General features: G+C 45.5%; 1 protein-coding gene across 2 annotated transcripts in view; it reads right to left on the reverse strand.

The window, feature by feature from the left end:
• The window catches only part of LOC122929259 (chromaffin granule amine transporter-like), a 325489-nt gene that overhangs the window by 58938 nt on the left and 250276 nt on the right, over positions 1–16275 (reverse strand). For both annotated transcript variants that reach the window (XM_044282775.1, XM_044282776.1), the window contains 3 exons: positions 1381–1459; positions 1244–1295; positions 829–1012 (listed from right to left, as the gene is read on the reverse strand). In XM_044282775.1, coding sequence (XP_044138710.1) covers positions 829–1012; positions 1244–1295; positions 1381–1459 — 315 coding nt within the window. The remainder of the gene's footprint in view (positions 1–828; positions 1013–1243; positions 1296–1380; positions 1460–16275) is intronic.

The raw sequence follows: 16275 nt of genomic DNA on the forward strand, positions 1-16275 counted from the left end.
ATTAGACCATTTCTACCAGTCCACTTTCTGAGAGGGATGATCATCTCAAATACTATCAAGACATCCTTTGTAAGTCGCTGGCTATGTGCGCCATGGCCGATCCTCACAAAGATCTAACCGGCGGAACCCTCTAAGCTCACACTCCACTGCCATGAGCCCATGCCATTTCATCCCATTAAATAGCTTTTGACATAATTGTTAAATTACATTTGGTCCCTTGAAAAAGAGCCAACTACATATTAAATAGCTCTAAGTCCTAAACCCTTCCTCCAATTATATCTTGAATATGTTTTGGCAACCAGCTAAAATGCCAAAACTTGTGTCACTGTCCAAATATTTTTGGGTCTAACGTGTATGTGCTGTTACCAATGTGCAGTTAGTAATATAGCCAATCCCTTTAAGGGCAGATGATCAGGCCAATTATTGTGAATTAATTTTCACACTCATTCCCAATAACTGGATCATGCGAATGTTCTGAAAATCAACCAACAATGTAGCAAACTCTCTTTTATCAAACATTGCTTGTGCTGCCGACAACAATGAAACTGTAGGGGGTGGACGATCATGAGATCTTTCATATCCATACAGCAGCAGTAAAAGTGAATGCATGTGAATACTGCTAACAAGAGGGCAATGATCAGGAATGGACAGTTTGTTCATGATCATTCCCCTGAGTATAGGCCTTTGAAAATAGTCTCTTAATTTCATTGATAATCCACCTCCATTGAAGCATAACCAACACCTTTGTCCTATACCCTGTCATATAGATCCCAGTTTTATAGTTTTATACACATACATAAAGTAGACAATGTAAAAAAAAATTCGTACCTACAGCAAATCCCACGCATAGAGCAATGTTTAAAACCGCATATATCCCACCGTACACAGATGTATGACGTAGATCTACCAGTTGTCCCATGATAGGCGAAATTGTTGCATCAACCATTCCAAAGGAAAGTCCAAGGGCAGCCATAGGACCAATAAGACCATATATATTGGAAGCTAGTGGAATCTAGATGGGAAAGGAGCATATAGATGAACAATATACAGATTAGAAACAAACAATTTTATTTTATTTTAATTTTATAAAAATTTTGTAATTCTAGGTGACTGAACGTGTACATTTCAGGCATCAGTAGATGGGGACTGGACATCCATTGGTGGCACCAGATTGACATTAGACCATGAAAAAGCATGTGCACCTATGAGGCAGAGGACTTTCTACTAAGCTTTCTATACTGACCAAAAAGAGACCAATTCCTGTGATTATCATCCCGATAAGTCCACACAGCCACCTGAAAGAAAGAAGATGCTGGTTGATTCAGTGTTCAGTGACTTAATGACTTTGAATATGTACCAATAGAATAAGAATAGACTGACCTCCCCATCTTGTATGCCAGAGAGCCAAACAGGTTGGTACATAGGAGGTACATCGTGGAGGAAAATAGGAACACCAAACCTGTTAAAGTAAACATGTGTGGATTATACCAGGGGTTATGGTCAGTGTGTAATTGTTAAAGGAAAGGGGCTCAAGGACCTGTGGTTCTGAATGGTAGAATAATGTAGAAGAATATTAACCCCTTCAACCCCGGGCCTGTTTTCACCTTCCTGCCCATGCCATTTTTTGCAAATCTGACATGTGTCAATTTACGTGATGATAACTTTCAAACACTTTTACTTTTACAGGGCATTCTGAGATTGTTTTCTCGTCACATATGGTAATTCATGACAGTGGTAAAAATAAGTAAATAAAAAACATTTTTATTCATGAAAAAATACCAAATTTACCCAAATTTTTTAAAAAATTAGCAAATTTCCAAATTTCCATTTCTCTACTTTTATATCAGATAGTAATACCTTCAAAAATAGTAATTACTTTACATTCCCCATATGTCTACTTCATGTTTGGATCATTTTGAAAATTACATTTTATTTTTTGGGAACGTTAGAAGACGTAGAAGTATGGAAGCAAATGTTTACCCCATTTTAGAAACTACACCCCTCAAGGTATACAAAACTGATTTTAGAAAATGTGTTAACCCTTTAGGTTTTCCACAAGAATTGATGGAAAATGGAGATGAAATTTCCTAATTTTACTTTTTTGGCAGATTTAACATTTTAATCCATTTTTTTCCAGTAGCAAAGCAAGGGTTAACAGCAAAATAAAACTCAATATTTATTACCCTGATTCTGCGGTTTACAGAAACACCCCAAATGTGTCCGTAAACTGCTGTACGGGCACACAGCAGGGCGCAGACGGAAAGGAACGCCATATGGTTTTTGGAAGGCAAATTCAGCTGAACTGGTTTTTAGATGCCATGTCCCATTTGAAGCCCACCTGATGCACCCCTACAGTAGAAACTCAAAAAAGTGACCACATTTTGGAAACTACGGGATAAGGTGCCAATTTTATTGGTACTATTTTGGGGTACATATGATTTTATATTGCTCTATATTATGTTTTTTGTGAGGCAAGGTAACAAAAAAATGGATGTTTTGGCACCATTTTAAATTTTTATTTTTACAGCGTTTACCTGAGGGATTAGGTCATGTGACTTTTTTATAGAGCAGACGTGGCAATATCTAATATGTCTACTTTTTCTTATTTATTTAAGTTTTACACAATAATAGCATTGTCTCATAGTCTGAGAGCTATAGCTTTTTTATTTTTTGACCGATTCTCTCGCGATGAGGTGACGGTCTGATTAGTACTATTTTGGGAGGCATACGCCTTTTTGATCACTTGCTGTTGCAATTTTTGTGATGTAATGTGACAAAAATTGCCTTTTTTACACCCTTTTTTTTTTACTATGGTGTTTATCGGACAGGGTGGATCATGTGATATATTTATAGAGCCGGTCATTACGGAGGCGGCGATACCTAATATGTGTGCTGTTTTTTTTTCTGTTTCTTATTATAAAATAAGGGAACGGGGCGTTTTTTTTTTTTTTTACTTTATTAATTTTATTTAAAAAAAACTATTTTTTTTACTTTAATTTATAAATATCATTCACTTTTGGGGGTCTGATCCGCTCTGCAATGCATTACAATACATCTGTAATGTAATGCATTGTCTGTTAGTGTATGACACTGAGTCATACACTAACAGGTTGCCTAGGACAGTGTTTCCCAACCAGTGTGCCTCCAGCTGTTACAAAACTACAACTCCCAGCATGCCCGCACAGCCAAAGGCTGTCTGGACATGCTGGGAGTTGTAGTTTTACAACAGCTGGAGGCACGCTGGTTGGGAAACACTGGCCTAGGAGACCCAGCCTGAGGCTGGATCTCCTCAGCTCCTGTAGAAGGCAGTTCCCGATGTCGTGCAAGGCATTGGGCAGCCTTTGCACGGCATCGTGCTGCTTTGTGTCGCATCGGGTCCCCGCCAAAGCAGCGCAGGGACTCGATGCGATCATTCACCTGACACAAACCTCTTCTATGTCGTGGTCAGCACGGACCGCGGCACAGAAGGGGTAAATCCCCTGGCATCGGCTTTTACAGAGATGCTGGCGGATACAGCAGGGGCCTGGCTACCACGGACTGCCGAGCCCCTGCAGTGATCGTGCGTGCACCTGTCACGGAATGTGTACAGGTAACAAGGCAAAGCAACATGTATAAACGACTCGCTGGATCCAAAAACTAAGGAACCAAGGGAGACCCCTGCAGAAGACCTGGCACTTTCCCTGGCTGCTCAGCCTATGCAAAGATCCTAATGGTGGAGGTTTGCATATCCACGAACCTTGACTATAAAGCCCTGAGCACCCTACTATAGTGAGGGGACACGACCACCGGCTCCCTACACAAGACACGGAGGGAGTCAGGGTCATCTGGAATCCAGCAAACAGATATTAACATATAAAAGTACACTTAGCTTTGAAGCAAACAGGAGGACAGATCAGCGTGCACACACACTCCAGGAAGAAATATAAGCCGCCCAGAAAAGCATTCTGGGGAGGCATTTAAAGGGAAGCAATTAAGACATGACAGCTGAGAGAGGCTGACGAGAGGAGGAGCTGAATACCACAACACAGAAATTCAAGGAGGAGGTTCTGAAAGGCCTCTGTCAGAGCTTCTCAGCTGTCTGGTTGTGACAGTACCCCTCCCTCTACGAGTGGACTCCGGACACTCAGAGCCCACCTTCTCAGGATGGGACCTATGGAATGCCCTGATGAGACGAGAGGCCTTAATGTCCGTCACTGGGACCCACATCCTCTCCTCAGGACCATACCCCTCCCACTGAACAAGGTACTGAAGAGAACCGCGGACAAGACGAGAATCCACAATCCTAGAGACCTGAAATTCAAGATTCCCATCAACCATAATCGGAGGAGGAGGCAAAGGCGAGGGTACAATGGGTTGAACATAAGGTTTCAATAAGGACTTATGAAAAACATTATGGATCTTCCAAGTCTGAGGAAGATCAAGACGGTATGCAACAGGATTGATGACAGACAGGATTTTGTAAGGCCCAATAAACCTAGGACCCAACTTCCAGGAGGGAACCTTCAATTTGATATTCTTGGTAGACAACCACACCAGATCACCAACATTCAGGTCCGGACCAAGCACACGTCTCTTATCAGCCACACGCTTATATCTCTCACTCATGCTCTTTAGATTATCTTGAATCTTTTGCCAAATAGATGACAAAGACGAGGAGAATCTGTCCTCATCAGGTAAACCAGAAGAGCCCTCTCCCGAGAAAGTCCCAAACTGTGGATGAAACCCATATGCACCAAAAAATGGTGACTTATCAGAGGACTCCTGACGACGGTTATTTAAAGCAAACTCAGCAAGGGACAAAAAAGAACACCAATCCTCTTGATTCTCTGCCACAAAACAACGCAGATATGTCTCCAGATTCTGATTGACGCGCTCCGTCTGGCCATTCGACTGCGGGTGGAAAGCAGAAGAGAACGACAACCGAACCCCCAAGCGAGAACAGAAAGCCTTCCAGAATCTGGAAACAAACTGCGTGCCCCTATCAGAGACTATGTCTGAAGGAATACCGTGCAACTTGACAATGTGATCAACAAATGCCTGCGCCAGCGTCTTAGCATTGGGCAAACCAGGAAAAGGGATGAAATGCACCATTTTGCTAAAACGGTCCACCACCACCAGAATCACAGTCTTCCCCGAGGAACGAGGCAGGTCCGTGATAAAGTCCATGGACAGATGTGTCCAAGGACGGGAAGGAATGGGTAAGGGAAGGAGAGGACCTGATGGCCGTGAATGAGGGACCTTGGCACGAGCGCAAGTCTCGCAGGCTGCCACAAAACCCTCAACCGACTTACGAAGCGCAGGCCACCAGAATCTCCGAGCGATGAGATCCAGTGTGGCTCTTACCCCCGGGTGCCCAGCAAGGACCGTATCGTGGTGTTCTTTAAAAATCTTGTGTCTTAAAGCGAGAGGCACAAACAACCTCCCAGGAGGACAAAGATCAGGAGCCTCTGACTGGGCTGTCTGCACCTCTGCCTCCAATTCAGGAAAAAGAGCAGAGACCACCACACCTTCAGCCAAAATGGGACCCGGGTCTTCAAAATTCCCGCCTCCCGGAAAACAACGTGACAGGGCATCTGCCTTCACATTCTTAGCTCCAGGGCGGAACGTGACAACAAAATTAAACCTAGAAAAGAACAACGACCATCTGGCCTGTCTCGGGTTCAGACGCTTGGCTGACTCCAAGTAGGCCAGATTTTTATGGTCAGTAAATACGGTAATAGGGTGTCTGGCCCCCTCTAGCCAATGGCGCCATTCCTCAAAAGCCAACTTGATGGCCAACAATTCCCTATCTCCCACATCGTAATTTCTCTCTGCGGAGGAGAGTTTTCTTGAGAAAAAGGCACACGGTCGCCAATTGGCAGGAGAGGAACCCTGAGACAAGACCGCCCCCACACCCACCTCAGAAGCATCAACCTCAACTATGAAGGGTAATGAAACATCAGGTTGCACCAAGATGGGAGCGGAAGCAAAACTCTCCTTGATATCAGAAAAGGCCTTACGCGCCTCTACTGACCAAGAAGAAAAATCTACCCCCTTTCTGGTCATATCAGTGAGTGGTTTAACAATAGAAGAATAATTCAAAATGAACTTCCTGTAATAATTGGCAAAGCCCAAAAAACGCATCAGCGCCTTTTGATTCTCAGGAAGCTCCCACTCAAGCACAGCGCGGACCTTCTCGGGGTCCATGCGAAAACCAGAAGCGGAGAGAAGAAACCCCAGAAATTGAATTTCTGGAACCGCAAACACACATTTTTCCAGTTTCGCATATAATTTATTCTCCCGCAGGATGAGCAAGACCTGACGTAAATGTTCCTTATGAGTTTTGAAATCGGGAGAAAAAATCAAAATGTCATCCAAATACACCAATACAAATTTTCCCATCAAATGATAAAAAATGCTGTTCACGAAATGCTGAAAAACGGCTGGGGCATTCATCAACCCAAAAGGCATAACCAAATTCTCAAAATGGCCCTCAGGGGTATTGAAGGCCGTCTTCCATTCGTCCCCTTCTCTGACCCTGACCAGGTTGTATGCCCCTCTTAAATCTAATTTGGAAAAGACTTTAGCCCCAACAACCTGGTTAAACAGGTCCGGGATCAGAGGAAGCGGATAAGGGTCACGAATTGTGATATTGTTCAGCTCCCTGAAATCCAGACAAGGTCTTAAAGAACCATCTTTTTTCTTAACAAAGAAAAAACCAGCGGCAACAGGTGACTTTGAGGGTCGTATGTGTCCCTTTCTCAGACTCTCAGAGATATAAGTACGCATAGCGATCCTCTCAGGTTGGGAAAGATTGTATAAACGAGATTTAGGCAGCTTGGCGTCTGGGATGAGATTAATAGGGCAATCGTACTCCCTGTGCGGGGGCAAATCCTGAACTCCACTCTCAGAGAAGACATCCGAAAATTCAGAGAGAAAAGATGGTACAGTCTTAGTAGCAACCTCAGAAACAGATGTCGTGAGGCAATTCTCTCTGCAAAAGTCACTCCAACCATTTATTTGCCTTGCTTGCCAATCAATGGTGGGGTTATGTTTAGTGAGCCAGGGTAGCCCCAACACTAGAGGAGTCGGCAAACCGCTAAGGACGAAACATGACACATCCTCAATATGAGCATCACTCACAATTAAACGGATATTGTGAACTATGCCCTTTAATGACTTCTGAGAAAGTGGAGCGGAATCGATAGAAAACACAGGAATATCCTTTCTCAAAGCGCACACCTGGAAACCATGAGTTATCGCAAAGTGATTATCAATGAGATTAACCGCTGCTCCACTATCCACAAAAATCTCACAAAAAATGTTCTTGCTCTCTAGCGCCACCCTAGCCGGCAGGACAAAACGGGAACTACAAGCAAACGGAAAATCTTCAATTTCCGCCTCAATCCTGCCAATAGTAACAGACGGAACTTTTTTCAAAGATTTTTTCCTCTTTGTTTCTTTATTATACCCAGAGAACTGCCTGAATCTCCTAGAGGGACAAATATTTGCCAAATGATTAATACCTCCACAACAAAAACAAACCCTCTCATGCGGGCTGAATCTTCTATTGTCAGAAGCAATCAACCCCAGCTGCATGGGCTCCTGCTCAGAAGGGGCTGACAGCGACTGAGACCCCTGCGCAGAGAATGGGACCGCTGCACAGTCCTGGGACCGAGTATGACAGGAAGGAGAGATCTCTCCTCTCTCTCTAAGACGCCTGTCAATACGAACGGCCTGAGACATAGCAGAGTCCAAAGAAATAGGCCTTTCATGAAAGGCGAATGCATCTTTCAATCCCTCTGAAAGACCATGGCAAAATTGACTTCGGAGTGCAGCATCATTCCAACCAGTATCAGCTGCCCAACTCCGAAATTCTGAGCAGTATATTTCTGCGGATTGTTTACCCTGGCATAGGAGACGTAGTCTAGACTCCGCCAGAGCAATACGATCCGGATCATCATATATCTGACCCAGGGCTAAAAAGAATTCATCCACTGAACGGAGGGGCCGTGCCCCCTCCGGCAGCGAAAAGGCCCAGGACTGAGCGTTACCCCTGAGCAGCGATATAATGATCCCCACCCTCCGTTCCTCATCACCAGAAGAATGGGGAAGAAGGCGAAAATGGAGTTTGCAAGCCTCTCTAAAACGCACAAAATTCTCACTACCCCCGGAGAACGTATCCGGGAGCGAGATCTTAGGCTCAGAACAAGCTCCATGAACGCAAGCTGAACCGGTCACTTGAAGCTGAGACAAAGTCTTACGGAGGTCCGCTACCTCCAATGAAAGACCCTGGAAGCGTTCAGCCAAAAGTGAAACCGGATCCATGCTTAAGACGGTTTTGGCGGCTTATAATGTCACGGAATGTGTACAGGTAACAAGGCAAAGCAACATGTATAAACGACTCGCTGGATCCAAAAACTAAGGAACCAAGGGAGACCCCTGCAGAAGACCTGGCACTTTCCCTGGCTGCTCAGCCTATGCAAAGATCCTAATGGTGGAGGTTTGCATATCCACGAACCTTGACTATAAAGCCCTGAGCACCCTACTATAGTGAGGGGACACGACCACCGGCTCCCTACACAAGACACGGAGGGAGTCAGGGTCATCTGGAATCCAGCAAACAGATATTAACATATAAAAGTACACTTAGCTTTGAAGCAAACAGGAGGACAGATCAGCGTGCACACACACTCCAGGAAGAAATATAAGCCGCCCAGAAAAGCATTCTGGGGAGGCATTTAAAGGGAAGCAATTAAGACATGACAGCTGAGAGAGGCTGACGAGAGGAGGAGCTGAATACCACAACACAGAAATTCAAGGAGGAGGTTCTGAAAGGCCTCTGTCAGAGCTTCTCAGCTGTCTGGTTGTGACAGCACCGCTCCGATGCCTGCACAATCACTATGACGTACTATTATGTCAAATTGCGGGTTCTCAGTGGTTACCATGACGTAACAGTGGATCCTTTTTTGGGGTGTTTGTTTTTAATTTTAATGTTGGTCTCTTTGCATTTCAGCAGCCATAACTTTTTACAGACGTGGCTCTATAGCATCTGTGGGGATTCCTGTGGTAGGAAGGGTGAGCGGATGCAGTACAGAGGCACAAAAAAACAGTTCTTAACCAGAATTCAGTGTTTTTTTCACACTTTACAGGTTAACAGAAAACAAAGTCACCTTCATTTTAAGTCCTGGTGTTCAGTTCACACCTTGCCGTGAGTACCACATATAGAGTTCAAGTCCCGGTTTGTTTCCACCTTGCAGCAGATCCACATATATAGTTCACGTCCTGGATATCGCAGACAGATTGCAAACATGCAAACAGCCAGAAGCATCAGTTTTTTTTGCGGATAGGATGCGGACCCATTCATTTTAATGGGTCCGCAAAAAACGCGGACAGCACACCGTGTGCTGTCCACATCAGTATGTCCGTTCCGTTGCTCCGCAAAAAAATAGTGCATGTCCTATTTTTTTCTAGTTTGCGGACAAGGATAGGCATTAGTACAACGGATCCGCAAAAAAAACTGATCCGCAAAAAAAAATTGATGCCATACGGAACATCATCCGTTTCTTTTGAGGATCTGCAATTTGCGGACCGCAAAACACATATGGTCGTGTGCATGTAGCCTAACACAGACACCTACTACACTCTAGCTGGCTTTTTTAAGACAGTTAGGCGTCCACAAAGCCCAGACTGTCATGTGAGATCTGGTCCGGTGCTTGACCTCATCTTGCTGCAATCAGTCTCAGCAGCACATGTGTCTTGACTGTGTCACAGACCTTATCACCTGTATGAGAAATTCATTTTGGTGCTGTTTGATGGTAAACATAAATTACTGTGTAATTTATATTAATTTGCTTTTGAGACACAAATGTAGAAAGTGATTTTTTACATTGTTTCACACTGAATAATGTGTTGACTTAAATCTTCAAGTTATTACCACTGTGTAGTTAAGTATAGTTTGGAGATTATTTTTTATTACATTATTTTCTTCCATTTATCTATATTTCTGTTTCATTATATGTCCCCCAGGAGGTCATAAAAGATCGCTGGGGAAATTTATATATTTTTTTAAATCTCGTTTTATTCTGGTCTTCACTGTAACTGAGGTATCCATAGGAGCACCTGTTACAGAGGAAAGCAGCCCTCTATCGTAACCAGCAAAGCTGATCTGAGTCTACTAAGACCCTATGTCTGCTATATATTAGACACCCGGCAATCATGTGATTGCTGGGTAAGAAAAGCAGCAGTATTTAGGGATGAGCGGACCCGTGGATGTTCAGGTTCGTCGGGTTCGGCCGAACTTCAGGTCAAAGTTCAGGTTTGGGACCTGAACTTGACCCGAACTCGAACCCCATTTAATTCAATGGGGACCAGAACTTTGGTGCACTAAAATGGATGTAAAATAGTCAAAGTAAGGGCTAGAGGGCTGCAAAAGGAAGCAAGATGGGGGTAAGAGCAGGATAATTGCCCTGCAAACAAATGTGGATAGGGAAATGACATAAAATAACATAAAAAAAAAAATATAATAATATTGAACTAGGAGGCGGAGGTCAAAGTGGAGAAGGAGGTAGACGTGGCGGTGTAGGTGGAAGCAACGGTGGAGGAGGAGGAGATAGCCAAGACTGTTTTTGTATATTATTTTTTTTCCTTTATTAATTTTTTATAAATTTGGGAAATGGAAAAGAGAACGCGAAGAGAAAGTGCGCTGGAGTATAACAATGGCTGGGTGAGGTCGGTATACAAGGTACGTAAAAGTACTGTGGAATCCATGCCTGGTTCATTTTAATAAACGTGAGCTTGTCGACGTTAGCTGCAGAAAGGCAGCTGCACTTGTCTGTGATCACTCCCCCTGCCGTGCTAAACACATGTTCGGACAATACACTAGCTGCAGGGCAGGCCAGCACCAACATGGCTTAAAGGGCAAGCTCAGGCCATGTGCCCAATTGTGAGACCCAGAAGCTGATTGGGGCAGACCCATCAGTCAGTACGTGTAGGTGTGTGCTCACGTACTGTTCCACCATGATGCCTCCTGCTAAGACGTTCCGTATCATCTGGTGGTGCTGGTTGTTGCGGCGGGCTGACAAAGCTTTTCCACATTTCGGCCATGCTAACCCTGCCTTCTGAGGTGCTGGCAGTGTCCCAGCTGCATTGGCAACTTCTTCCTCCTCCTCTGCCTTCGCCTTGTGCTTGCACTAAGGCCCCCGCTGTCAAGTGGGAATGCCATCAGCAGTGCATCTACCAGCGTGCACTTGTACTCGCGCATCTCCCAATCACGCTCCAGTGATGGAATTTAGGAAGGCATGTTGTCCCTGTAGCAGGAATCCCGCAGGGTGGCCACCCAGTAATCAGCACTGGTTAGAATGTGGGCAACTCGGCAGTCATTGCGCAAGCACTGCAGCATGTAGTCGCTTATGTGTGCCAGGCTTCCCAGAGGCAACGACAAGCTGTCCACTGTGGGAGGTGTATCGTCTGTGTCCTCTGTATCCCCCCAGCCACACTCCATTGATGACCATAAGCTGCTTTGGGTGCCACCCTGCTGTGAACATGGTTCCTCTTCTTCATCACCCTCCTTCTCCTCATCCTCCAGAACTGTGTCCTGCCTGGACAGTTGTGTACCTGGCCTCTGTTAGTGCAGGAACCCACACTCCGAGCCACTTGTGAATGACTGGTCTGATAACCGTGGAAATGATCCCTATTCTTCTTCCTCCTGTGCCACATCCTCTTCCATCATCGCCCAAAGCATTTTTTAAAGGAGACTTAGAAGTGGGATAGTAACGCTGAGGACTGCATCATTGGCACTGGCCATGTTGGTGGAGTACTAGAAACAGCGCAACATGGCACACATGTCCCTCATGGAGGTCCACTCATTGGTGGTGAAGTGGTGCTGTTCCGCAGAGTGACTCACCCATGCATGCTGCAGCTGAAACTCCATTATCGCCTGCTTCTGCTTGCAAATTCTCTCCAGCATGTACAAGGTGGAGTTCCACCTTGTGGGTACATCGTATATGAGGCGGTGAGCGGGAAGGCCAAAGTTATGCTGCAGCGCAGTCAGATGAGCAGCATCAGGGTGAGAACGCAGAAAGCGGGGTAATTTTTCAGAAACCTCTGCACCACCAAATTCAGCACATGCACCAGGCAAGGGATCTGCGCCAAACCGGCTACTCCAAGAGCTGCTACGAGAATTTGCCCCCTTATTGCACACCACCAGGCTGGGCCTGAGGCTCAGGGGCACCAACCACTCATCGGTCTGTTGTTCCATGCCTATCCATAGCTCCTGCGCGGTGTGGGTTCCCCCCCCCCCCCAACAGATGAGTTTTTAAAAAGCCTGCTGTAATTTTCCCTTGGCTGTGCAGAATTTGGTGGTTCAGGTGTCACGCTGACCAGATGAGGAGACGGTAGAGGAGGAAGCGGAGTAGGAGGCAACGAGAAACATCCTGCCATCCTCGGTGGCGGAAGGACATGCGCCAAACTGCTATTTGCCTCAGGCCCAGTCGCCACAGAATTTGCCCAGTGTGCTGTTAGGGATATATAACGTCCCTGCCCTTGCTTACTAGTCCACGTATCGGTGGTTATATGGACCTTGCCACAGATGGCGTTGTGCAGTGATTTTGTCACCCACTTGGTTGTGCAGGGCAGGGATGGCTTGCCTGGAAAAGTAGTGGCAGCTGGGAACTACGTACTGTGGGACAGCCACCGCCATAAGGTATTTTTAAAGTCTCCATCTCCACCAGAATGCCAGAAATGTTTAAATGCTGGCATTCAGGGCCAGTGATTGCTGGTGGGTAGAGGGGTACTTACTCTTTATCTCCAGTATTTGGGAGATGGAAAGCTGAAAGCTTCCATGGGACAGTGTGGAGATGCTTGGTGACAGTTGCTGCCACATCCTCTGTATGCAGGGTGACAGGTGCCACTGTAACTTCAGAGGGGGAGGAAGAGGCCAAAACCGCTACAGAAGAGGGAGCAGGAAGAGCCTGAGATATTTTGTGGTTTTTGAGGTGTGTACTCTACTGCAGCTCGTGCTTTGCATTTAGATGCCTAGTCATGCAGATGGTGCTTAGGTTTAGAACATTTATGCCTCACTTCAGGCCTCGATTACACAGCATGCAAACCACTCGTGTCTTGTCGTCAGCACATTGTCTGAAGAAATGCCACGCCAGGGAACTCCTTGGAGCTGGCTTTGGTGTGTTCAGTCCCTGTGTGAGGTGGGCAGTAGCAGGCATACTGGCTAGGGGACAGCCACTCTGCTTTTTCACCCTGCTCCCTCTTTTGCTGTGCAGCTGGTGCTGTGTGACCACCACCTCTTCCTCCGAACTGCACACGTCACTCACATGACCTTGATTCCATGTGGGGTCTAGGACCTCATCATCCTCCACATCATGTTCCACCCATACTTCACCCCTGCCCTCCTTGTCGGTCTGCACATTGCAGAAAGCCACAGCAGTTGGCACCTGTGTTTCGTCATCATCAGAGACGTGCTGTGAGGTGGTCCTCCCATGTCCACATCCTGAAACATAAGTGGTTGGACATCAGTGTGTGAGATTGTGGAACAGCTATTCCTGCATAATATCTGTGTCTAAATTATACTTAAACTGGTCATTTGGCATTCCGGGCACTAAAGGACAGTGGGCACTAAAGGACAGCTACAACCAGCATACTCTAGAATTTGCATGTGTAAAGCATGTGATGACTCATGCTTGCTGCTTCTGAGTGAACCAGGAAGTGTTGATCTGACGTTATGGAAGGATTGTGCTGTGAGAGACTGAATCCGATTCCATCCTGGCTTGCAGATGTCCGGCAGTGAATGGACGTGCAGAGGAAGAAGAGTAGCTGTCGCCCCCTTACTGGATCCAGCTCTTTGTAAGAGAGATTGTCCCAGGAAGACTATTTTCAGTGTGTGGACAAAAACCTTATTACCAAGCAAGTCCGTACGGTTGCTGAGAGGTTGGTGGTCATTCCGGGTAAGCGGCATCCTCCGGCCCAGAGCGGACGCAGGTCAGTACACTTGGTTACTGATTATATGATACTGTGTGGCGCCTGAAGTAACAGAGACTAGCCTAGGCCTTGTATTAGTTAGATAGCTAGGGTTATATATTTTGTTAGGCCTTACTGTACTGGACTGCAGCGCAGTAACTGACTTGCAGGCTCTGCTGCGTCTGCCACTGGTTAGGCGTGTCCTCTATAGTGGCACAGCACGACTTGTAGGCTCTGCTGTGTGCGCCAACGGGCAAGGCCTGTCCCTTGGACAGGGACGGTGACTGTGGGCCTGGGGTATTACTGTATTTCTGTTTGTACTTGTGTTATTACGATTTCCAAAGTAAAGTTTCTGTTCTTGCATATAAAGCTGGTGTCAGTGTTGCTTTTCTTGTCGGTGACTTCGCTCTATCCTGGGGAGCCCACCTTGGTACACGGCTTACCAGTGCACTCAGTCTCTTTCACTTCTGGGGCAGGGCTAGGTAGATGGCCCACGGAAACCCTGCCAGCAGAGTCATCAAAAAGCATAAGAAACTGCTGCATGACTTGGGGCTCAAACTGGTTGGCTGATTTGCAAGGGGGTGAGGTGAAAGACAGATGCCCATGGGCTGCAGGTGCCAACTCTGCACTTTCAGCAGGGGACCGAGTGGGAGACAATGTGAAGGAACTGGCAGATTAACTATATTAATTTCCCTGTCAAGTATGCAGTGCAGGTGTACCTCACACCAAAAATGGGTAAATGTTAACCACTGAACTAACAGACGGATTAACTATATTAAATGGGAATATGTCACCCACCAAACTAACAGACGGATTAACTATATTAATTTCCCTGGCACGGATGCATTGCAGGTGCACCTCACACCAAAAATCGGTATATGTCGCCCACTGATCTAACAGACAGATTAACTATATTAATTTCCCTGTCATATATGCAGTGCAGGTGTACCTTACACCAAAAATGGGTATATGTCACCCACCGAACTAACAGCCAGATTAATTATTATATTTCAGGGGTGCAAAGCTGGTGTATTGCACCCAAAAAAAATTACTATAGGTCGCCCACAGAATAAATAGCCAGATGAGATTCATAACACTTTCCCTCACTTCAGCTGCCTGCTTCCTGTCCCTGCACTACTCAGAGCTGATGGGTGGTGCTACATATGATCCAGCTTATATAGAGAGGCTGGGTTACATGATGCACTGGCCAATCACAGCCATGCCATTAGTAGGCATGCCTGTGATGGCATCTAAGTGTCCATAGCTTAAAAGCTTGTTGATTCAAAAAGCTTTATTAAATGCCCGAACACCGAACCCAAACCCATTTTTTTGCTGCAAAGTTCGGGTCCGGGTCCCCAAACTCACCAAGTTCCGTATGAACCCAAACTTTGCAGTTCGCTCAACACTAGCAGCATTCACTACATAGCCCTCATTAACCGCTAAGAAGAAGAAGATGATATAAGCAGGTATACTCCAAAGTAAAATTTCTACAACATTCCTTAAAAATTACGGTTAAGCGAACCCGAACTGTAAAGTTCGGGTTCATACTGAACTTTACGATTTTTTTACCCCGGACCTGAACATTTCAGTAAAAGTTTGGGTTCGAGTTCGGTGATTAATGGCGCTTTTTGAAATGCTGCAGGGCAGCCAAACTACAAGCGTTTAACTCGTGTGCCCTTAGAAGCCATCACAGCCATGCCTACTAATGGCATGGCTGCAATTGGCCAGTGCAGCATGTGACCCAGCCTCTATATAAGCTGCTCTTACTAGTGTAGGGATAGGATGCTGCTGCTGTGAGGGAGAGAATAGGAAAGAATCTGTTAGCAGAACTTGTAGTTAACTCTGCGATCTACAGTGATTTTTTTTGTGGGTGCAATGCAACATTTTTGTACCCTGCCCTTAGCCCAGTGACACAGAAAAATAGGTTTTATCCGTCTGTTAGTTAGTTGGGCATCGGCGGCCATTTTGTGCAAGTTCAGTGCACCAGCACTGCATATGTGCCAGGGACAATAGTGTAATCCTCTTCTTTTAGTTCAGTGGGCAACATATACCCAATTTTTAAGTGCACCTGTACTGCATATGTGCCAGAAGGGAAAATAATATGGGGAATCCGTCTGTGAGTTCAGGGACCCAGGGGGTGACATATTCATATTTTTTTTTCTGTGAAGTACAATCCAAGTAAATCCATCTGTTAGATTCTGTGGGGACAAATTCTTTTTTTTTTCTTTTTTTCTTTTGCTAAAAAGTACATTTGCACCCTGCACTGCATTTGTGATAGTGAAATAAAATCAGTTAAATCCATCTGTTTAATTGTAGGTGAAATAA

This window comes from Bufo gargarizans, chromosome 2 (assembly GCF_014858855.1).
Source record: "Bufo gargarizans isolate SCDJY-AF-19 chromosome 2, ASM1485885v1, whole genome shotgun sequence".
NCBI classification, from domain to species: Eukaryota; Metazoa; Chordata; class Amphibia; order Anura; family Bufonidae; genus Bufo; species Bufo gargarizans.